At 41.7% G+C, this 24,837-nt stretch overlaps 1 protein-coding gene across 19 annotated transcripts in view; it reads right to left on the minus strand.

Moving 5' to 3' along the window:
- UNC13B (unc-13 homolog B) overlaps nt 1-24,837 on the minus strand; it is a 229,945-nt gene that overhangs the window by 72,827 nt on the left and 132,281 nt on the right. For 10 of the 19 annotated variants that reach the window (XM_069880894.1, XM_069880888.1, XM_069880887.1 and 7 more), the window contains 5 exons: nt 21,257-21,341; nt 19,501-19,575; nt 18,777-18,996; nt 8,617-8,844; nt 8,169-8,310 (listed from right to left, as the gene is read on the minus strand). In XM_069880894.1, coding sequence (XP_069736995.1) covers nt 8,169-8,310; nt 8,617-8,844; nt 18,777-18,996; nt 19,501-19,575; nt 21,257-21,341 — 750 coding nt within the window. The remainder of the gene's footprint in view (nt 1-8,168; nt 8,311-8,616; nt 8,845-18,776; nt 18,997-19,500; nt 19,576-21,256; nt 21,342-24,837) is intronic. The other 9 variants (XM_069880889.1, XM_069880892.1, XM_069880896.1 and 6 more) reach the window with 1 other exon arrangement.

A 24,837-nucleotide genomic window follows, 5' to 3' on the forward strand; every position in this document is an offset into this window, starting at 1 on the left:
TCAGACTTCAGTTTCTGGCACGGCAGTTCTTGGTTAGGACTACTTCGACCTGTGTCTTTGCTACTAATGATCAGAAACTGCTCTTCCCTTTAGGAAAACATTCACTGTTTAGACCTAACTCTACCTTAGGCAGTACCACATGTATCATCCCACACTCCTGAAGCGGCCAGCTATCATCAGATACAGCAGCATAACTTGCTACTTAGTGCTATGGGAAACTTTCCAGTAGCATCTACTCAGCTGTGGAAGCTTCTGTTTTACTATACCTTTCTCTGTTGTTTTTAAGAGATGGCTCAATTCGCATTCATTATGCTGCATCCATGCCAGAGTGAGCCTTATCACTCACTCACAGCAGCTGAAAGCTTTGGGCTGGTGGCTCACCCACAAAACATCAGTAAGTCTGTAGGAAACACAGTCCTTGCTTTCAGAGAACCAAGACAGCTGTGCCAACACCAGTTCACCTTACAGAGAGCACCTCAAAACAGAATCAGGAATACCAGGGACCCTGTGCTTGTTAAGTCTTAACAGGCTTTTTAACTAATGAGAAACAGCTTCCAATTTATGACAGCATTATGACCCCATAAGACTGTCCCTAACAAGCTCTGCTGCGAGCAACCTTCTCCTTCATTAATACAGGAGCTGGCACATTTCTAAAGATGCCTGTCCCATTTCTTGCTACATTTTTGTGAAATCTAATTTCACTCTGTGCACACATACATCTGTCCAGTCTCCCACAGCTTTCCCAAGAGGATGAGGAGAGAAGAAACACTCTGTGGCCTCATTGCAGGGAAGAAACTACCGAATGCTTTCAGGCCAATTTCAGAGGGTGAGAGACTGGAAACCAGGTTCCCTTTGTAAACGGCTCAGAAATTGCCTTCCCCTTTTATACTCTTATTCTCATGATGCTTGCAGCGGTGCCATTTTTATAAAGAACTTACTTTTACTCTTCAAGCTACCAAATAAAGAAACGTTTTCAAGAAATAGCTCACCAAATCTTTTAAGAAAATTGAAATAAAATAAATAGTCATCTTTTTTTCTGTCAAGCTTTTCTGCCTGAAGCTGATGATTGCAAGTGCAGTGGAAGCCACTGACCCTGGTTTTGCTGACTTGCCCTCCATCCCACTCCTTACTTCCATCTCTTCTGCCACATTCCTTCCCCCTTGGTCTTATCCAAACCCGAACAACCAGCTCCCCATATATATCTCCTACACTGCCAATACTCTGGCCTCTTCCCATGCTCAGCTAGCAACTGGGCTGACGGGAAGCAGGAAAGCACATGAAGCTGTAGTTAATTTTGGTCTGCACACACAGTGGCATTCCCAGACACAAGCTAATTGCTGTATCAGTGGCTAAACAGAACAGGCATCTGCTGAATTTACACTATTAGTGCCTCCCACAATGAAGACATCAATTTGTATCCTTCTAATCTAGCCCCAGTTTCCACAAAAACATTGTAGAAAATTACTCTTAGCTCTGAGACCTCTGCCCATCTGTAAATGTTCACCCAAGCTGGATCAGATGATGTCAGGGATGGAGTATTGCAAGTGCCTCCTCGCCTTCAAAAAGTGAAGAGAAAGAAAAAGAAGTGTCTAAAAATGATCAGAACACCACTTGCAACCAATGATTCACGCTCTGAATAAAAAAAAAACAATTACATTTGTGCTGAATTTGCTAATAATTTGCTGTTTGTGCTAATAACACTTGCAGGACTGTTACTTAACCTCCTTGGGGCCCTGAGCAGCCTGGTCTGGTAGGACATGTTCCTGCTTGTGGCAGGGGGTTAGAACTGGATGAGCTTTAAGGACACTTGCAATTTAAACCATTCTGTGATTCCATGATTTCACAGGAATGCTAAGGCCAAAGTCATAAGCCTCATTAGGTTGTGGCAATACTGACACTTCTGCCAGAGGAGATAACAAAGGCATACCTATAAAACAATTCACCCAGCAATTCACAGTACGGTTTTCACCCACAGTAAAGATCATACATTTAAAGCATAGAGAGTGCCAAACTGAAAACTTGCAACCTTCTGACACAGTTAGCTCTCACTGGTGAACCTACACTCATGAAGTGGTAAATAACCACAAGGGTGAAGATTCATTTGTATCACATCCACACAGACTTTTCTTCCCAATCAATTTCTGATCACAAGAAAGGTGTTATCAACACATTCACAGAATCATAGAATGGTTTGGGTTGGAAGCAACCTTAAAGATCATCCAGTTCCAAACCCCGTGCCATGGGCAGGAACACCTCCCACTGATCAAGTTATTTATGGCGCCATCCAACTTGGCCTTGAACACCTCCACGACAGAGAATCTGCTACTTCTCTGGGCAACCTGTGCCAGTGCCTCCCCACCCTCAAGGAAAAAAATTCTTCCTAAATCTAATCTAAATCTCCCCTCTTTCAGCTTAAGATTATTCCACCTCATCCTATCCCCGCACTCCCTGATAAAAAGCCCCTCCCTAGCTTTCCTGCAGGTCCAATTCAGGTACTGGAAGCTGCTCTAAGGTCTCCCCAGAGCCTTCTCTTCTCTAGGCTGAACAACCCCAACTCTCAGCCTGTGCTCACATGGGAGGTGCACCAGCCCTCTGATCATCTTAGTGGTCCTCTAACATTAACTCTGCAGGACCTACCAAGCCTTCTGTTTCATTCCACTAATGCTGCAGCAAGATCTAGCTTGTGCATCTCTAAAACACACTTTGCAGTCTAGAGAGGTGGGATGCCAACATGACCCTATCAGTCCACATATCCATTTTACATAAAGATGTTTCCTTAAATTATGTCATTTTCTTGTATTTTCTGCCTGAAGGGGAGCCCAGAGGCTTCAAATGCAGCCAAGACTCTGCTGTACTTGGCAGCTCCCAAGAGGGTAAGACAGACCATGCAAAAAGCAACAAGTAGATGTAGCAAGAACAATGGAAGTGAGGGAGCAGAGGAACCAACAATATTTTGCAGATTTAAAAGTACATAATTCAAGCCAAAATTAAGTACTTTTGTTGTGCTTTGGTATTAAAGAATATTTACAGTTCCAAAAGTCTAGTGAATATCTACATGGCTGTATTCTGTGAGCAGTTTCACTTCTGCACCACAGCAGATGCAGCTCTCAAGAAGGGCCTGTGAAGTTCCACCATCCACTGCAGGGGATATTTCAAGCAATGGGAGACAGAGGGAGAAAGAGAGAGGGAGAATGAGAGAGGGAGAAAAGAGAGAGAAGGAGAGAGAGAAAAAGAGAGAGGAAGAAAGAGGAAGAGAGAGGAAGAGAGAAAGAGGAGAATTGCTTGCAGAATTAATAGATGAGAGTGCAGGAGGTGGGAAAATGCACAGGAGACAACAGATCAGCAAGACTTTGGAACCTGTGATCATTTTAGGAGGAAACTTTTGCTTCTGAGGAGCAAAGCTTAAAAAAAAAGCAAAGTGATGTTCTGGAAAATGAGAAAAAAAATGAGTAGTCACAGCAACCAGTATGTGAAAGCCCAGTAAAGAGTTATAGCCACACACAGAGGGAGCAGAAAAAAAATACTGTCTATGGGAAATGGTCTGGCTGAAAAAGCAGGAAGATTTGGATGTGGTTCAAATGAAGCATCTTAACACAGCAGGGTCCAACTGGCAGCTCTGTTGAGGCCAACCTCAATGGGAATGGGAGGCAGAAAACTTCTCAGAACAGGTTAATTTTTAAACAAGGCTAAGTCTCCTCTTTTAGGGAGAAGACAGGGCAGTGGAGAAAACACTGAGGGCAAAATCAGAATGGTAAGAGAATGAAGCTAAAATCCTTAGCAGCTTAAAAGTTAAGCATGACAGCACAATAATATGCCCCAAGATCCAGCTGTTGCTGTCTCTAAGAACGATGAAATTCATTTTCTGTTCTTACTAGCATGAAGCTCTTTTCTTAGGGGAACAAGTACAATAATTTTGCTGCTACCCACTGCTACAACATCAAGTGACAAATTAATGGAGCAGCTTTCCTAACTACAAAGAGCAGATAAAGTGATAGTTACATCCTTAGCTACAATAACTGTGCTTCCCAAAAGCTGCTTGCCACAAGGCATCAACTCTGCCTTCAAATTTAAATTTCGCATTGGTAACAGGGCAGGGAAACAAGCCGGATTTTATCAGAATGTCAGTTTCAGTATCTGTGGTACCTGGAGAACAAAGAAAGACAGACAAACTGAATGGCCCCAGCCTTGCAATGAAGGGAGACTGAGGGTGTAGCGTTACAGTGACATTTATAAACACAGTGGTCTCAGAAGGGGAGGTCTGAAATACAACTCTGGGAACAGTCACTTATAACCACAGAGACAATGGAAAGATGCTGAGCTTGGTAAGAGTCTCAGCAGCTGAAAGGAAACTCGTGGAATCAAATAGAAACTTCTATGTGACAAACCAGTGGTTAGCTATGCAACAGCACCATTCCCAAAGGATAAACAGGCATGTATATCATGTGGGGGCTCTGCAGGTCCTAGTAAAATATTATCTGCTAGCAGAAGGCATTGCATTTATTTTAACTCAATTACTCCTCTGCAGTGAGAGAGAATAAACATGCCTCTTGCAAACTGTTCAGTGACAATGTAATCTGTTCCAGGCAGTGATTTCACACCCACCCATCAAAGCTCCAGACACAGCTGTACTCAGACCATGCAACTTCAAGGAGATATTACTGTAAAATGAACGAGTCACTTCGTGCCTAGGCCAAGAAAAACAGGAACTTCCTGTCTAAATCCAGTAACTTATTGTGTTTACAGTCATTAAGGACCAGGGTGCTTCCTGAACAAAAGGTATGGACTAGCAGACTCAAAGTGAGCCCAGAGTTCATGCTTTGAAACAAAAACACTGTCCTGCAGTCAGGTTAATTCTCCTGAATGCTGTTTGCTATACTAACCCTTTCAAACAGATGCTCAGCTTCAACCTTTACAAAAGAAAGATTCTAGGAAGCCTGTATTTTCTACTGACAGTCTAAAACATGTCTAAACAGGATATTAATTCTAATTGCATTGAATGGCGCAAAAACATCTTCCTTCTAACATCACTGGGCTGCTTCTTAAGGGAATTAGACTTACGCAGACTTGTTACAAAAGCTCCTATGTTTAAACAAGTTCTTTGAAAAATTAGAGCTAGGTAGAGAAGAGAAACCCTCACCAGCTGGCACCCCTGGGAAGTCTTCAGCCACCTGGCTCTCATGTACCAACTGATCCAGACAACTCAGATGCAACTGCAGGCTGGACACGCGCTGCCTTCTGTCCAGCTGGAGTTATGGGCCAGGAAAGAAAGCAGGGGTAACATGGCAAATGAAGGAGGGTACCTGTAAGTCTGCTCATCAGAACTATAGGAAAGGGATCGAAGATTATTGCAGAAGGGGAATGGGTTGTATAGGCAAGGGAAGTAGGGCTTCTTTAGTGCATGCTCACAGAACAACATTTCTGCATTGCAGCAATGACTGGAGTCTCCCATCTAGCTCCAATCCTGCCAACCACCCCATATGCAGTATCTGCATAAAGTCTGCAAAGCTTTTAACTACACTGAAAGATCAATGCCTTATCCTTTCATAGGTGTCCAGACTTCAATGAAAGATATAAAAATCCCTCTATAACACCACGTATCCTAAAGCTGAAGATGTAAACATGCAAGAGGATAATTTTCAGAAAGCAACAGGACCTGCAAATCACTCATTCAGACAACACGAATATGCTTCAAGAACTGGTCGCTAATTTAAGCAGGTGCCTACAGTAACACAGGGTAGTAATGACCTAAATAGCACTTACAATGGAAACTTGAAGTGTTTTCAACCTTGCCTTTTCTAAAATACAACTCTAAATCTGGACTTTAAAATTGGGTCAAGCCTAACACAACATTTTTTCTGAAAACATGTAGAAAAGGAACAAAGTCATCTTTAAGCAGGGATGTTTAAGTTAATACACTTTTCCATCCATAAGCAAGCACAGAAAAATTACTTGAAATAGGCTACTGTAGCCTTTAAAATTTTAACAATTGCTTAAGCTGCTTTTAACAAACTTTACTGAATCTGTAGAAAGAATTATATCACTCAGCTGTACGTAGTCTGCTGAATTCATGCCACAGATTACAATAGCCAACACTATCATGATTGATACACGCAGATTTCTGGCTCTAAATCCAACCTTTGAAAAGACATCAGAATTGTGATCATATAAAACACACGGGGTACCTAATGAGCACCAGCAACAAACAAGTCTGTCCACCAAGTCAAACAGAAAAGGAACAGCAATTGCTGACACATACATTAGTTATTTTTCTGACCTCTCTCTCCTCACGTATCTTGCAACTGTTGAAATCAAAAAGCATTCTGAACACCAAACTTTTCACATCAGCTGCAAGGTAGGCTTTCAATAACTATCACCACACCTTTCTCAAAATTATTCCATTCTAAGGGATAAACACCCCACCCAGCCCTTTAAATTTGACAACCTCTTGGGTGTCCTGACAATCTTGTCTAAAAAGCTTGGTATGTAATGAGTATTTTTGGTCTGCGTATGTTGATTTAAATTTCCATTTGATTATGGGGTAGAAAATTTCAGAAACTTCATGAGTTGTAAGCTGCTAAAAGATACATGAATGCAAAAAAAGGAAGATGGGTGTATAAAAGACCAGTGCTGCATAGAATTCTACATGACACTCTCCTCACCCAGCATAAGCTGAGCGTTGACACCTACTAATGAAATGACACATTGATTCCAGTACTGAATCCTCTCCTGCCATCGATCTGGACACTGTACTCATTTCCTTCATCTTCTCCTCCTATTCCAAGGCAATTAAAACAATGACCTAGACACAGGCAAGACAGAATGTAGCATCAACTCTAATGCCCAACAGCATATTATCTGCTGAATCACAGACATGGCGATAAAACCTAAACAGCGGCACCGTTAAAGCTGTGACATTTATCACTTTGCGCTATCTATCTTTAAACACTGTATTTGTTGAAGCTCCTAAAATTAGAAGGGAACACACGGCAAACACCATGGTAACTACTTGGCATGGTAAATCGAGGTCCTTACGGCTCCCACACAGACTCTCTGCTATTGTGACTAGAGTTATCCAAATGGCACCTAAGCACACTTACTACTCACCAAGCACTAACGTTACCTTGGATTAAACTAAGAATAAAGCCAAGGGCTTGCTCGCTCAAAATAGCACCAAGATTTTTTCTGACGTTAATGAGAAGATCACAACAACTTCAAAAATAATTGTTTGTACTGTACATTGTGAAGACAAAGCTAGGCTGATATAAGCCTGATTTTAAAACACAAACAAACTTCAGCTTACAGTGAAAGCTCCCTACAAGCACTTTAGTTAAAAATAGGGGGGGGAAAAAAAGAAGAAAAAAAAAAGGAAAGAGAGAAGGTACAAGGAAGACCTAGCACATTAAAGGAAATAAAGATGTTTGAGGTTAAATGAGATCATCCAGAACCTTCAGAAAATACTTTCTTGCTGTATTTCATGCCTCCATTTTGTTTTTTAACATGTTCAATGATAAATCGAGGGTACTGTTTACTTATTCAATAAAAGTAGGATGGAATAATACATTCCTCAGCCTTCTGAGAGCAGTTGATATCTAAAGAATTGTGCCTCCAGCTTTTGCTTTCAACTCAGACATTGGTACACTGCTCATCTTGAAAGCAGATAATCTCTAAAGCTACTGCTACACTGGTTTTCAAGAACTGACAGGGAAGCCTGGCAATGTCACAGAAAACTAACTACCTTTAACAGTTTGACCTTTGTAGGTCAAACACCAGCAGCAGGTCATAGAAATAGCTCATGGGAAGTTTGCTTAGTCTTTTAGACAAACTTTTCTCCTTTATAGTACAAAGAATTTTGAAAGTATGTCTGTTAGTCAGGAACAAGAGTAGCTGAGTTAAAGATTTTCCTTTCTCTTCAGCTTTCTCTAGAAACATCAATACAAAAGTGTTCACAGAGCAGACAATTTATATACACACAAGTAAAACAGATGAGATGAATAGATGCTCGCTAAGTACATTGTTGAAGACATCAACCCTCCAGATAACACATACAACACTGAGTGGAAATAAAACCATTGCACATGAGAGGTTATGTGGGAATGCATACTGACAGAGAAGACACAGGTGGTACAAACAGGCAAAACAAGGCTGAGAGTTGTTGTAAGAGCACTTACAAGTAAAACTTCTCTTCCCATACTGGGTTCAGATTCCCAAAAATCGTTTTTGTCCTCTTCTTGGTTTTACCCACTTGAACTGTTACGTACGGGTCACTGGACCCAGTCTTGTCTTTGGCCTGCAGACCCTGAGCACACACCACTGGAAGGAAAAGAGAAAGGTTACCACCACTCTGCAACAAGACAATGTGTTCACGCATTATGTGAAGCAGCAGCTCAGAGTGGCCAGAGAAATAAGAATATCACATGAGAGCTTTTCTGATGAGCCTCAGCCTGCTGTGCACTACAGGGTCTGGGTGGGGATGAGTGTCTCCACCTGCTACTTGAACACTGAGCAGAAAGAGACGTAGGTCAGGAAGCCCTTCCTCTCCAATCTCTCTAGCTTCACACCAACTCTTACCTTAGGCTCCCCCATAAGGCCAAGAGAACTTAAGCCTCCTTCACTCACCCGTGATCGTGATCTTTGCTGACCATTTTGAGGTGCCATCAAGCACACTCTGTTTCACTGTCTTCATCTGTTGAGCATGTGTCATTTTGCTCTCACAGAACACATCTCTGATCAAGTCAAAGATCTCTGGCTTGTTCCGCTCCCGGATTTTCATGCGATCCTTCATTGCCATGATGAAATTCTGGGTTCGGTCTTCAGCTCCATGCTTTGAGCTCTTCTCTGCTGCTCCTGTGCATCAGAATACACGTAACACTCATTAGAAAGAGACAAACACACAGCCATGTTTACTGAATCTGAACAGATCAACAACAAGATTTACCCTCTGCATGATAGCTCTTGCACTGAATTTTACAGTCAGGACTCCCACCCCCCACCCCCCCCAGTTTCAACACACACACAAGAGAACCTGGACCACTCAAAGCTGGAAGGGGATAATGGAAATGGAGCACCTAGGTTCCTCTGTAACACGTAACCAGGCTGTTCTCCTGAATGCAGGCCTGAGGAAGATCCAGGAATGAGGTTCTTTCTGTAACAGCAGACATCAGCATACCCGTTCTTCTCATCACCGTGCTCTAAATAAATAAATCCCTGCTTGGGCAAGTGCTAAGAGGAGGATATGATACTTCCATCACAAATAGTGCCTAATGAGCTTGTCTCAATACTGCACCCCAACACCATGGAAGAGCAGAAGTTCAGATGGGCCACCACGTTCAGCATTTCCTATAGATACGCACCACATGACTCTCATTCAGCACAAAGCCACTGCACAGCCTATGTCCCATTCTGCCTGGAACCACCCCGTATGGATTGGGCTCTGAGATGGAGGCATCCAAAGTGCCTCTCTGGATCCCACTCTGTTTCATCAGTTTCTAAGGAGACAGCTCATATTATCCATTCTTAGACTGTGAATGACACAGACGCAGTAACCGTAACAAATACCTATAAGGTAGCAAATTCAGTAGTTAAAAACTTGGGCCATCATTGGGCACTAGTACAGTACATTATCCAGCAACTGGAAACACAAAACACAGGCATAGGGGCTGTACTACACAGCTATTCAACTCTATCTGGAAAAAGAGAGGCCTCTGGCCACTTGCATACCTCTTACAAAATGCAAAAGTTCATTTAACTCTGAGGTAAGAATGCTCACATAACCAGCTACCCTCTATTCAATTTTGACAGTCCTGTTTGCTGTCAAAATTCAGGCACTGACTAAGGTGTCAGATGTGCATTAAAGACAGCATTGACATGAGGTAACAGGGCAGACAAACCAAGGTGTGAAAGGAAATGTAGGCAGTCTGCAGTGATTTCAAGTTATGCTCTTAAGTCAGATAAAGTTAAACCAGTACAAAACTCCTGTGAACACATTCAATCATAAAATATCTGTTTAGTTTAATACAATTCTGCTTGCTTTTCTTTTCTGGGATAGTTTAATTAATGTAAGCTTTTGTCCTAGAAAAACTATCTTCCTCCAGGTGTTCACAAATACTAAATTACCCTAAAAAAATATGCACCAAAACAGGTGCAAGCATGTGCAAAGGGAGCTACCAATCACAGAGATACACAGCATTATTTTCTTCTAGAAGAAGTGGGCGAATATGATATCTGGAGCACCTTTAATATAAGGCATTACACTCCTGCATATCAAACAGCATCAGTAGGCAGTGACCAAATATGAACAAAGCTCTATGAACACACACACATAAAGGACCCCCAGCAGTACAACATAAGAGGCAACCTTGTTAGCAGGCTCGACAGGGTGCCCAGTGACGAATGCTGCCTGAAGGCTTTCATTTCTAGTGCCTTCCATCTAACACCTCTCACTGTTACTAAATCCACTTCAATAAAGAAACAAAACTCAATTATAACTTCCATCATCCAAATAAAAAAAAAAAAACAGAATAAAAACGCAGTTTGGAATAGACTGTGACCAGTGAAGTTTCAGAAGTTCATTAAGGACAGTGCATACCAAGGTATGCTATTAAAGACCTGGGTATAAAACAAGACAAAACTCTGCATTACTCGACAATTATTTTTTTCATTTCACTTGCTAGAGGCTTGATGTTCAGTATTTCATTTAGTACAATAAAATGTACCTGCCCCAGAGTTTCCTATTGTTGGCTTAAGATGAAATGAAATCACAATACTGGAATTAATTATGCAGTCCCTGCTGTCTCTGCTCACTGGTGATGAAGAACTAGTACCACCCAAAGCAATGTCTTGTATCAGGCAATCATCCAACTGTAGACCCAGCATTTATTAAAGGAATATGAAACCAAAATGATACCAGTGGCTATACTTTGAACTTCAGATAAGAAGTGCTATTCAGCTTTAACAGAACTAGGTCTTCTGGGGATGGAGGCGGACACTACACAGAATATACAAAGCTACAGAAAATTATTGGGAAACTGGGGAAGGCCAAGGTGAAAAATTTGCCTTTCCTAACTACAATTCTGAAACCTACACTGATGCAAAGAAACCAACCCTGCCCTGCCCTTTCTGACTTGGAAGAAAACTAAGAATCAAATTCAAACATCTATTTCAGAACCATTTTCTAAATAAACTACCAGCCAGTGAGCTTGCAAATATAAATATTTCACTGTTCATGATTGAGATGGGATACCAGTTATCTCAGTTCTGGAGCAGCATGGTTTGTTCCATTGCCTTAGTGCAAGCATTCCAGGAGCATCAAATGTGGCTTCAGAGTGCAAACTTGGACAAATGGACATGTTTAACACTCCCATCACCTCCAGAGAGCTTTTATAGTGGGGCCATTTATCCCTCTGCAAGGCTAGCAGCAGTCCAGGGTATCCTGAGTTGCAGAATGTGCAAGCCATGTCACATAGACACCTAGACAGTCCCCTCTTTTGCTATCACTAAGGCTTGGCTCTGCCTCCTGACTTTGAGATGAAACACTCCCACTTCCATCCATACTGCTTCCCCATTGTGCCCAGATAATTTGCCCAGGTAAGAAGGCTCCATCATTGCTTCCTTGGGAAAGTTTTCTCTCTCCCTGTAGAGACTGCAGCTGGACTGCATTGCAAAAGCCAGAATCAGATAGACACCTTATTTATCAATACAGACTAACAAAGAACAGAAAAACTCACTCTTTCTTAATTTTAACACCTGCTTGTTGGTACAAAATCATCAGAGTGTCCAAAATAACCATAGGTGGACTAATTACCTACAACTTATGTGTGACAAATCCAAAGCATTTCACTACATTGGGTGGCTGGGAGTGCTCTTCCTCCATCCAGACTTAAATGCTATTTATTCAGCTGCAAAAGGGTTTGGGCCAGTGGATCAGCTTTTCAAGAAGTTGTGTAAATGGCAATTAAAAGGCACGGGAATATATAAGTACTGTGCACGGTTTCATACAAATGGTATGTCTTTTCTTCTCTCTTCTTTTCTAGGACTGAGTTATGAGTCACTTCATGACTGGAAACAGAAAGCAAATATGTCTATATTGGGAATTGTATTGATACAGCTATTAGGAAACCATCAGAGCTGTTATCCTATGCTTTAACAGGAAAAGTCAAGAAAGCAACACTGGCAGGATAGAAGACAGCTGTTCAGTAGGTGGATAATGCCTAGAAACTATATATTCCTGAAACTTAAAATAGATATTCAAGTTTCAAATAAAGGTATCCTTCCTTCTTCTGTGCAAATATTTTCCTACATAGGATTCTGGGAACAAACAAGCATTCATCACCACAGCATCTAATCATCATTCAACCCAGAAGCCAAGATGATTATCACAAGAGTGACTTAATTGGTGCCACTACCATTCCACTTATCATGCAGGTCTTTGGACTGCAGCCTCTGAAATCAGTGGGCAACACAGACAAGTTTCGCATGCAAAAATCAACAAACATACTTTAGAATCACCAGATTGGAAAAGACCCACCGGATCATCGAGTCCAACCATTCCTATCAAACACTAAACCATGTCCCTCAGCACCTCGTCCACCCATCCCTTAAACCCCTCCAGGGAAGGTGACTCAACCCCCTCCCTGGGCAGCCTCTGCCAGTGCCCAGTGACCCTTTCAGTCAAAAATTTTTTTCCTAATTTTTTCAACCTGACCCTCCCCTGGTGGAGCTTGAGGCCATTCCCTCTCATCCTGTCACCTGGGAGAAGAGGCCAGCACCCTCCTCTCCACAACCTCCTTTCAGGTAGTTGTAGAGAGCAATGAGGTCTCCCCTCAGCCTCCTCTTCTCCGGGCTAAACACCCCCAGCTCTGTCATAAGGCCTGTTCTTCAGCCCCTTTACTTCCAGTCCTGAGTCAAAAAGCACTGAACATCTCCAGAGGTGAGCCAAAACAGTACTGGCATTCAATAACTTGGTCCTGATAGCTCATGTAAAGTTCTCCAAGGTTTGTTATTCCAGCACACCATCCAGCACTAATAAATTCATATGGCTAATCACACTCACAACACAGACGCCACGTTCAACAGAAGTTTGAAGCTCGAGATCTCACTTCCTCATTTTCAAGACCTCCAGAGTACCAGACTCTGATGTCCCAGGGCAATTCCTTTTCTCAAGTTTAAACGTAATCTACCCAGGATAGATTAACGTCGCTACAAAAAATGCTAGCCCAGAACCGTATGAGCCCCTTTCACTAGGGTGCTGCTAGCATAACGCCCTTCCTTTCCACATTCTTCATAATACTGCCTATTTCTCTGCATCCATTCCTTTGTATCCTGCACATCCACCTCTTCCTTTGATACTAACATTGCCTAACCTATTGTATTGTAGTCAGTGCTACACCAGTGCTCAGGGCAAGAGATAAAAGTTCTCTTTTTTCCCAAAAATTTTGCATGCTACAGGGATTTTAAAGAACATCCTTTCTTACTTGGATGAAAATGGATGGAGGGAAGTGCACCCAATGAGCAGAGATTTCCAGCATAGCAGAATAGCTATACTAGCTTCCAAAAATAGCAGAAAGCTAAAAAGAAAGCATCTTCCCTTGAGCAAGTATTTATGAGCTCATGATAAAGAGGTAAGTGCCCCATCATCATAATAATATCTTTTAAGTACCTACAACAGAGAAACACCCTCTCAGAGAAACAACCTGGTGCTAACAGCAGTAAACCAGGTAATGGCAGTGCACATGTCACAACTGATTCCAGATTACTGCACTTCAGACATTGCCAATGCACATGCCACAGCTGATTCCAGATTATTGCACTTCAGATATTGCCGATTCACAGAACAGGCATGCTAAACTGGTCTGCAAATGTATTTTCCTTCAAACTGCAACAAAGCATTGCTGAATATGAGTATTTCATCACTGTAGTCCCACACATTTGTTGGCCGTCTTAGATGTTCAGTTTTGTAAAAATACAGAGGATAAGAAAAACACCCTTAGCAGAAATAACTAAATTCTAACCGACCTGGGTAAAGAGATCCTTTTACTTCCTACAAAAAGGCATTGAAGGAGAGAAGATGGATAAACAGTACATTCTGATTCTAAGGAATAAAATCCCAGGTGTCTGCCCAGAATTTCAAGGCACAGACAATGGAACTGTATTTGTTATTAGTCTGAAAATTCATTTTCCTCCAATGCACCATTTTTCTGGAAGACTTACACAGGCTGAAGTGAAGATATATCCTGAGGCATCAAGGCATAATCAACAGAACTGTATTTAATACCAGTCGGAAAATTCATTTAACTCCAGTGTAACATTTTCTAGAAGCTGTAAAGAGACCTAAGAGAAGGTATGTCCCATGAATGGAGTTTTTTATCAACAGCAACAATAAACCTTCTGTTAGGAAGAAATCCTTTCTGAGCTCAGTATACATTAAAGTTCTGTCTTGGAATTTACTGAATCTCAGCAGCACACCCACATATTGGCCCAAGCATCTTCTAATCTCCCAGCACAATCTTTCCTCTGCTGCCTCTGTCTTTTAATTACACAACTGCCATCTTCAGTTTCCTTTGTATCTCTAACCCAGATCATGACACCCACCACACTCACACTGGGTACCTCCCAGATCCCCGTCTCACAGCTCCTTTCCTGTTTTGATGCTGCACAGCTTTCTAATAACCCAGTAAGTAAAATTTTTGTTTGATTGGGTTTCACCTTTCTACATGCTTCACAAGATTTGGGCCCAGTGTACTCTCAGTTGTTTCCTTTCTGTTTCTTTAACTCTGCATGCTGAAGTATCTTGTGTTTATATTTTCAAAGGAAATGTGCAAAGCAAACATCTGCAATCCCGTGAACAAAACAAGATTTTAGCTAATGCTTTGCCATATATGAAAAATACAGTCCTTTCCAGTTGTTACTTCTGTTCCACAGAAAAGCACAGACTACTGCCATCATCACATCCCACAGCCCATTGCATAAGCTTATTTAATTCCAACCAGAGATTAGAAATCCTTCCCCCATGGTTACTTTTCAGATGCTGCTCCCGAGACTCCCTGTTCTCATGACTGAAGTTGTCTTCTACTACTTTAATTTTCTTACAGCAAATTCATTCCATTTTTTCTTTTGTAAACAGTAAGATTAAGAAGACCATCTTCCTCCTTGCTGCTTATCTCCTTCTTCCCCAACACAGTTCAGACATAAACAGGTTTGAACAAGGATTAAACCAATTCACGGAGCCATCACTGCCAGCTATTAAGCATGGCATCCACTGCTTAGAAAGTCTTTAAGCCACAGATAGCTGTAAGCTGTAAGAGTAAGCCAGTCATGGGAGCTCTACACACACGTCTTACACCTCTGTCTTGGGCTCCACAACATCCCTTTAGAAACTTATACTGGGACAGAACTAGCATGGCTATTTTTACTTTTTTGAAATAACATCATTCCTGTCCTTCTCCTGTACCACAATGCCAAGCCTTTCTTTTCAAAGAGTAACAACCTCATATAAGCATCTATTGAGACATTATTGTATTTTCCCAGCTACCAATGAAATCTCTCCATTACCCATCCCATTCTGAAGCATCCCTTCTTGACCACAGACAGCTGTAGCTGCCCTCCACAGGAATATAATCCCTTAGTCATTAGCTATTTCTTAAATCTAGTTTTCCTTCTATTGCTTTCCATTTCATGATCTCCATTCTGTATAACGTGTCTGTTTCTTCAATGCTGCTGTCTTGGATTTTTCCTCTGCTCTCATAGAAACATTAAGGTTGGAAAAGACCTCTAAGACCATGAAGTCCAACCACCAGCCCAACAAAGCCATGACTAGCAAGCCATCTACCTAGCTGCCAGATCTACATGCTTTTTGTACACCTCCAGGGATAGAGACTCCACCGGTTCCCTGGGCAGCCTGTTCCAATGCTTCACCACTCTTCCAGGAAAGAAATGTTTCCTAATATCAAGTCTAAACACAACTTGAGGCCATTTCCTCTTGTCCTATCATCTGTTACTTGGGAGAAGAGACCAGCACCATACAACTACAACCTCTTTTCAGGTAGTTATAGAGCACAATAAGGTCTCCTTTCAGCCTCCTCTCGTACAGACAAAACAGCCCCAGCTTCTTCAGTGGCTGCTCATAAGACTTGTTCTCCACACCGCTGATCAGCTTGATTGCCCTCCTCTGGATATGCTCAAGCCCCTCAATGTCTTTCTTGGAGTGAGGGGCCCAAACCTGAACAAAGTGTTCGAGGTGCGGCCTCCCCACTGCTGAGTACAGAGGAAAATCACTTTCCTCGTCCTGCCGACCACACCATTTTTGATACAAGCCAGGATGCTGCTGGTCTTCTTGGCCACCTGGGCACAGTGTTGGCTCGCATTCAGCTGCTGTTAATCAGCACCCCCAGGTCATTTTCCATTAGACAGCTTTCTAGTCACTCTCAGCTAAGCCTGTAGCGTTGCATGGGGTTGTTGTGACTCAAGTGCAGGACCCAACACTGAGCCTTGTTGAACCCTATACAGTTAGACTCAGTCCAGCAATCCTGCCTGTCTAGATCCCTCTGCAGAGCCTTTCTGCCCTCCAGCATATGGATACTCCCATCTAACTTGGTGTCATCTGCCAACTTACTGAGGGTGTACTCAACCCCCTCATCCAGATAACTGATAAAGAGCATAGCTCCATAGCATTTTCCCCATACTAAGATATTTCAACTCTGTTTCAATGCTTTAACATCACGGACACGTGCACATCAGCAGCTTTTCATCTCAAATACTGAAATTCACCGATTAGTGGAAGGTCCCAGTGAACTCAAGAAGCGAACAAAATTATCCTCCATCTGACCCTCTACATCAGGTTTTGTCAGAAAATTGAGTTATGGCTTAACTACAGTCTCCTGAACTAAATGCAACACAGCAGCTCTTTGCTTAGTCAAAAAAAATGGTCACAACACAGCCAAGATATCAATGATACAAGTGCTTGACTATAAACTGCAAACCAACTGAGGAGAAACAGAGATGTTTCACCAGTACCAGCTGCATCTGATAAATAAGCCATTGAAACAGCCCCTGTCCTAACTATGGCTGGTTTAAAAACTCTGCACACATCAAAAATACAAGCATAAACAACATCCATTTGGAATGTTAAGATAAGCCATAAGAAAAAAGTGACCCATGATTCACTCACTGGTATCGCTTGCTGGATCATCCCATCTAGCTTTCCCTGAAAAAAAGAACCTGAGGCAGATACATGATTTGATTATTTATATTCATATAGTCACTGACATGGATTTGCAGTAAGTCTGCTTATATTTCACAAACTTTTCTAAATCCATAGACTTAGTCCATCAAGATGCAATGCCAGGAAAACCTTCCTACCCCAGATATACCTCATACAGCAGAAATTTCTATTCCATTTAAACAAAGGTATTTTGTCCTCAAACAAGAACATAAATATGAGACCAAATTAAGAACCTGTTTTACAAGCAAATAAATTTAAAAAAAAACCAAACAGCCCAAGGCAGATGCCCAGATTAGTACTTTTTCTCTCTTCTTTTTCTTGCTGAATCTAACTCATTTTAAGTTGTTTGTGCAAGGTCTCATTTATCCTGCAAAGTCATAGCTCTTTTAAGAGTTCTTCTTTGAAGAGAGGGCTTAGCTTTTGAATACTGCAGATAAATAACAACAAAATAAACAGAAACACTACTAGAAGATTAAATGCTGCCCATACATTCAAACACCTTCCTATCTAACCCATCATCTGCCGGTTTCTAGTTATTCAAACACGAGACTCTACTAATAGACAAGATGACCTGCCAACCTGCATCTGGTAAGGAGAATCCAAGCTAAGTTCATGGACTCTGTGCCCTAAGCAGGAACCTAATGCTACTCTGAAGGGCTTAAATTGGCATGAGTAGCTTGATGGCTGAAACAAGCAATTAGACTGGGATACCAGGGCAGGAGGGACAGAACAAAGTAAGAATATCCAGCCTAGTACCCTATTCACCCAGTCCGCTACCTCCCTTCCATGCAGGATACCCTAGCACGTTACTCAAGCTGACACACAGAGACTAAACATGTTACACAGTTTAAAACAAAAAAATAGAAATTGACATGAAGAAGTCAAGAATTAACCTCTTTTAAAGAATATTAAACATGATGTTGCAAAGTTCTGCATCAGTGGAACTGCCTGTGTCCACAGAGGTAGGTTTAGCCTAATCATACCTTTTCAGAAAAATCAAGTCATTTTAATAAATCAGAGTCATAAGATTGTTTGGGTTGGAATGGACCTTGAAGATCATCTACTTCGACTCCCTGTCACGGCCAGGGACACTTTCCATTCACTCAGGTTGCTATCCAGCCTGGCCTTGAACATCTCCAGGGAAGAGACACCCTTCTCTATGCAATCTGTGCCAGTGCCTCACCACCCTCAGACGAAACAAATTCCTCCTAAAACCTAATTTAAATCTCCCCTCTTTCAGCTTAAAACTGTTATCTCTTGTCCTATCCCTGCACTCCCTGATAAAGGGTCCCTCCCCAGCTTTCCTGTAGCCCCTTTCAGTACTGGAAGCTGCTGTAAGGTCTCCCCAGAGCCTTCTCTTCCTCAGACTGAACAACCCCAACCCTCTGTCCTCATAGCAGAGGTGCTCCACTCCTCTGATCATCTTCGCAGCTTCCTCTGGACTTGCTCCAACAGATCTGTGTCCTTGTGCTGAGGACTGATCACTCAGGTATCACCTGTACATTTAGAGAAGCTCTGGTTGCACTTCTGGAACAGCTGCACTCCAGAGGCCACTACTCACTCTGTAAGCAGTCAGCGTTGAGCAAGTCTTGGCACTTCTCATGGCACTTGACTCCACATTCACCGCAGCGCATTCCCTGCCGTGCGATACCCCACAGCAGACCCTCACATTCATAGCAATAGGTAGGAGTTGTGGCTGTCCACACTTCAAAGTTGTGTGGAGTTGTACAAGAGATGGGGTAAATTAAGGCTTGCAAGGTCTTCTTATAGACATGAGATTTCTGAAAAGCAAGATCACACTTAAATCAACATCCAGGATGGTGATTGAACCTATTTTTGCTGGTTGACACACGAGCTTTAAGGGAAAGACATAAGCAGTGCCATAAGTGTACACATTTGAGGTAGCCAAATTTATCAGACTTTTACAAGCAGCAGGAGAGGATACCCTTCCAAAAATGTTCCTCTAGGCATTTAAAAAAGTGGAGGAGATGTAAGAAAAGAATTAAGGTTTCAGGATAAAGAATATCTTGCATAAAGCAAGTCTCACATTGTCCCCCATGGTTGATAGGTAGAACAGAATGAAATGGTAGGACTACATTTTTCAGGCTTATATTGACACATTAAATGTTGTTTTTTACATGTTTGGTTTCTTTAAACAAATGATACAAGAAGCTTTGCATCTATATTTTTAGGCATCTGTGAAGCTGGCTCTGAATCCTAGAGAGGCAAATTCCCTTAATTTGCTTACTAAAAGTTAACAGGAGCCAAGCAACCCTCCCACTTACCAGCTCTTCATCTTTGAGAGATGTTCTAGTGGCCATTGCTGAGGTAATTCCGGCTTTCCGGGACTGAACCAGTGACTAAGAAGGAAGAAAGTTTGTTATTCACCACCAATATTCAGAAATACACTGCGTGCCCAGAGATATGAGCATGTGAACAAGGGGGCTCTCTCACGCCACACACCAAACCCGCAGTCTAATATATTTGAGTTGGTTTCTTAAATGATAACTCACATCTCAGAAGAGTCAAATTCATACTCTGAAAGGTCTCCAAACTGTTTCCACCTGACCACAACCAGTTTCAGACTAGTAAGTTTTTATTAGTTTCTCTAGTAAGAACTGTGAACAAAATCTGGATTCATATCTCCACATTGATGTTCTGGTAGCAGTAGTAATGCTGCTATTGCCTAAAATAACTACATGGGACTCAGTCTTCTATATCTAACTTCATTCACACTCAAATGAGGATTATTTCATCATACACAATACCCCCAAACACGGTTACAAAAAAACAGGATAAAAAAAGAACAGAGTGGGCTGTGAGTACAGGTTTGAGTGTGCTGGTGTATCACATTCATTGGCCACCACTGAACAGAATGAACTGCATTTTCCCCTGAAAACTGCCTCTTTTGCAGCACTACATCAGCAAGTTCTGCAGTCTTGGACAATACAGGGCAGAGCCTTTGCAGCACCTCACACTGGATTTTTTCAGCAAGCCACTCCAATTAGGGGAAGGCAGAGAAGGAAATAAAAACTAGCAACATCTGCTTTGAAATCATCAAACCCTACCAGAAACCTCCATTTAGGCTCACTTTATGATGTCAGAAGACAGACTGAAAAAGTTCATTCCATCCTTGATGAAGCAGGACAGAGAGCTGGATACACATGCAATGCAATAGCGCAGGTTCAAAAGAAAAAAGCAAGGAAGTGGAGGGAAAATAAGGGAAAACAATTTTTGTTTCTGGTGAAGATTTGGCGGATAGTCTTAAGCTCTACTTACCATGGCCTGTGGAGAGACAGAATGAAAGCAGAGAAAGGAAGTAATACAAGTTAATGCTGTTGTTGCAAAGATTTAAGATATAAGCAGGCAGTAAGACACCTATTAAGCTTCCCATGCATAAGCTGGCAGACAGAATTGCATGCAACTTTTCACATGAATTACAGGGCACAGAAACTTTGGTCTTTCAGCTGTTGCAGCATTCCTCCCAAGTATGAAATCGCTACATGTACTGAATACAGCCAGAAGAAAACCATTTGTCCTCCAGAAGCCTTATTTCACCGTATCACAGAAGCATATGAAACTTGTCCTCATTACACACTTGGTTCTCGTGCTTCCTCAGTGCAGAAGCCTACTGGCAATATTGCAAATTACTTTAAAAATCCAAGCACATATGCTCGTTTATCTATCCTCTGAAATTCCAACCTTCTGGTAAGTTGCCAATCCTCACATGGACACCAGAACTTTCCCTGAAGTATGTGATTTTTAGGAAAACATTTAAAAATAACACAGGTCTAAAAATAATCAAATATTCTGTGTAGAACAAAAAGGAAAAAGAACAAGAAAAATATCTTAATTCTGTCAAATTAATTCTACAAAACCGTAGCTCGTTCTCACTGAGATTTTTCTAAGCAAAACTCCTAATTGTTTAGCATCAGAATTAATTTAATAAAACAGGAAACCTTCAGTGACAATGAATGTTACCATATGTCCAAAAGTAAAGCCACTTGCACTAATGGTTGCTTGGCCAAAATAAAACAAAACTCTTACCAGATCACTGACAAGTGGAATTGGCTTTTTTTTGCGTAGATCGGGCATGCTGTCAATGCCATAGAGACCACCTGCAGGCCTGGAAATTCGGGAGGGGGAAAAAAAAAAGAGATTAAAATATCACCAGTAATGACAAACAGAGATGACCAAAAAAAATGCTTAAAACACCAGTCATCTTACTAATATCACAGTGAATGAGAACATGAAAAATCCATTCACTGCAAATGCAACTTAATAATAAACTGAAGTTGTTAATATACTGAAAAAAGGTCATTTACCCATTCTCAGTTCCAAGGTCTGAGCCAGCTCAGAGTAGGCTGAGCACAGGCTTGTAGAGTGCCCAGTGCTTCAGAGTCACTGCTGCCAGCCTGGTAGGTGAAGGCAGACGTATCCCCATCGCCTCTGCAGGGCACAGATTTGCCAAGAATACTTACCCAGAAGCAGAACCAGACCTCTGTGGCAGTAATACTGCAGATTAAGCCATGTGTGAAACTGACCAACACACCTCTGCTTTCAAAAGTACCATTTTTTCCGTAGGGGCAGCTCAGTTTATAGGTTACTCTTGGCATTGAGCATCACGGCAGGAAAGACTTTGGAAACTTGAAAACATTCTGTCTCTAGTCTTTATCTCCTTACTTCTCATTTAATTAATTTAAGTTTTGGCAAGGGTCAGGGTAGGGTGAGGAGAGGGATGTTTTACTGGAGGAAGCAAAATCAGCCAGAAGATTATACTTAAGAAAGTGTAAAGTTAATGCTAAAGCCGATTAAGTGTTTATCTTCTTCACATGCAACAATCCAGCCATTCCTGCATGGTGCCGGTAGCTGCGAGGGAGCATGTCAGAGTGGATCAGCCCAGAGGCAGGATGTTAATCATCATCTGATCCTAGGCTAGAACATACTCAATCCTGGCCCTCGAGGTCCATAAAATTATTAGGAAAAGCCTCACATCTGAGGAGAAAAAAGATTATTTTTGTTTCTATTAAAGGGACCATTCATGGTGCTCAGTGTTTCAAGCCATGCAGACCTCTACACAGAAGAGCTACCATTTACTGGTGGAAGTGGTGATGGAGCAAAGAGGCCATTACACCAGCAACACTTGGATCCTGACAAAATAAAGCAATCTGGATCATGGTAATACCAAGTGGACGTAAGCCTATGATTGAAGAAGGTCTCTTAACTCAGCAAAAAGGTCTCACGTAAACCAACTGCATTCATCCGTAAGGCCTTAAGATAACGCTCTTTGTTACAGTTGAAAACTGAGCACACACTTCTCTACAATTGAGCCTATTGTATCCACCTCGAACTGAAGATTGGACTTCTGATGTGACACCCTCCCTGCAAGTAACACCCAGCCTGCCACTAAAACAAAAAGCCGCTCCTAGTGTCTCACTCAGCTTCCCCATCTCCAGGTTGTTCTCATGCTTGGTAACAGTAAGAATATGGTTTCCAAGGCCTTTTTCTGAGATATAAAAACCATAAAGGAACCTTCTGCCTATCCATCACCAGCCCTTCATTTTCACCCCATACCATGGTGGCTTAGACTTCTGTGCCATGGCATGAGAACCTGGCTGGTACTTTTAACCTGCGTGTTTTGCTGTTGGTACATGACATCCAGTCGAAACATTTTAGGACACCACAGGGAAGGAAAGATTGGGTCAAACTCTTCTTACTGCAATAAGGGACACACAAGGAGCTACCCTCTAAAACAACCTAAGAAACCAAATTGCCACTACAAATTTGCACATGCCATGAAAATTGGGAGGCTGGTGAGCAACAAGAGGCAACCTGCATCCCTCAGCCCCCTTTGAATACTGTAAAAAAAAACCCCCTCCATAGTGACTATACGTACATTACATAGCAGACTGTGCTCTAGGATGAACAAGGATGTCACAGCACAGCCTAGCACAAGGCTCTGTCAAAGAGAGAAACGGTCTATTATATATAGAAACATGTCATGGCGTTGTAAAGGTACAACTGACTTTTCTGATGGAGGGTGACGTGTTTGAGCCGTGGCTGAGTTGACAGCTGCTGCTGGCTGAACAACCCTGGTGGGAAGGTGAGCAGTCACATGTAACTGCGTGAATTGCATTGGCTCTGCATGCAGTATGAGTCATGTTACACCGCAGCAGCGTCCATGGTGCTCCCTGCTCCTATGTGATACACAAACCACCCGCAATCAGCTCGAAAAACCAGAGCTCACAGCTGGGAATGGAAGACAAAACCAGACATGAGAAAGGTGGAGATTTAGAGCGGTTAATTGAAATTATAGGAATCTCTGGCCAAGAATGAGACCAGTTTTCCAAAACTGGAAATACAAAGAGTCTAGTTGATGTTTTCACTAGAGGCTATTCTCATTTCCAACAGAGAATTTCAGAAAAAAATTTTGCCCACATTTCACTGCAATAATTCCTTCTGGCTTATTCTAGAAAAATCTGACCCACCTCAAGAACTAAGAAATGTCTTTATAAAGTTTTTATATTATCAGAACTCACTACAGACTTGCTGGGATCAAACATAGAATTTCATCTGCTGCCCTGATATTATAAACCCTTTCTGATACTAAGAAAACTGTTCCGGGGTGAACTAGGTGACACAGGAGACTACCCAGATGATGCCAAGAACTCAAGCTCATTTAAATCATAGAACTGCTTATTGGTAAGTTTTGTGTCAAATCAGGACAGCATACACCATATAGAAAGGACAAGTCTGTAAGCTGAAAAGATGCAACAAAATGGTCACATGCAAAAATTCAGAGTCAATGCTCCCACTAAAAGTCAATGCCACAGCTGGGAATTCATACTTCTTTTCTGCACTATTTCCAATGATTATTTTTTTTCTAATTCAACTGGAAGGGAACTGCGATACTCTTGACATTTCCTAGAAAGAAAAACATTAACACAGCACATTTTATAATGAGTCTAAACAAGTTATTGTGCTTGAGAAGCACATCCAATTACAACCTGGTTTGTAGCAAAATATTCATGCGAGACTGAGGTCTGTGATAGGAACCAGTTGAAAACCAGGCTGGCTGAGAATAAGACTGTTTGAAAGGTGCTTGTATTCACCACTGAAGAGAGATCCTAGTACCTAGCTATACACTCAGATGATCAGCTTTTTGCTTGTTAGTTTTTAAGGAAAAAGAATTTTCAGCAATAATTCTTAAATTACTCAGCTTGAGCTTTCAGCTGCCTCAGTCTCTTTATTCAAGCACGATCTCTGCTTCGTTTAACAAAATTACAGCCTTTGCACAGATAGATATACTGACAGTGCCTCAAATATGCACACTGTAGCTTTATATGTAATAGGGCAAGTCTCCTCTGCAACACATATAATATTTATAGCATTATTACGGAGTGTTGTATTGAGGAGTGAATAGCATTTCTGTATGAGGAGATAATTTTCACTAATAAATAAAATATATAGATATGAGATATTACACCCACAGACTGAACCATAATACCAACTGTAGTTCTTTTTGAAGCTATCTCTCCAAAGCCAATGATTAAGACAGTGAGCATTATGCTAAAAGTGCAAGTAGTTTGAAGCATGCATTCATCTTTTAATACAAGCTTTAT

The sequence above is a fragment of the Phaenicophaeus curvirostris genome, chromosome Z (genome assembly GCF_032191515.1).
Source record: "Phaenicophaeus curvirostris isolate KB17595 chromosome Z, BPBGC_Pcur_1.0, whole genome shotgun sequence".
In the NCBI taxonomy this organism is placed as follows: domain Eukaryota; kingdom Metazoa; phylum Chordata; class Aves; order Cuculiformes; family Cuculidae; genus Phaenicophaeus; species Phaenicophaeus curvirostris.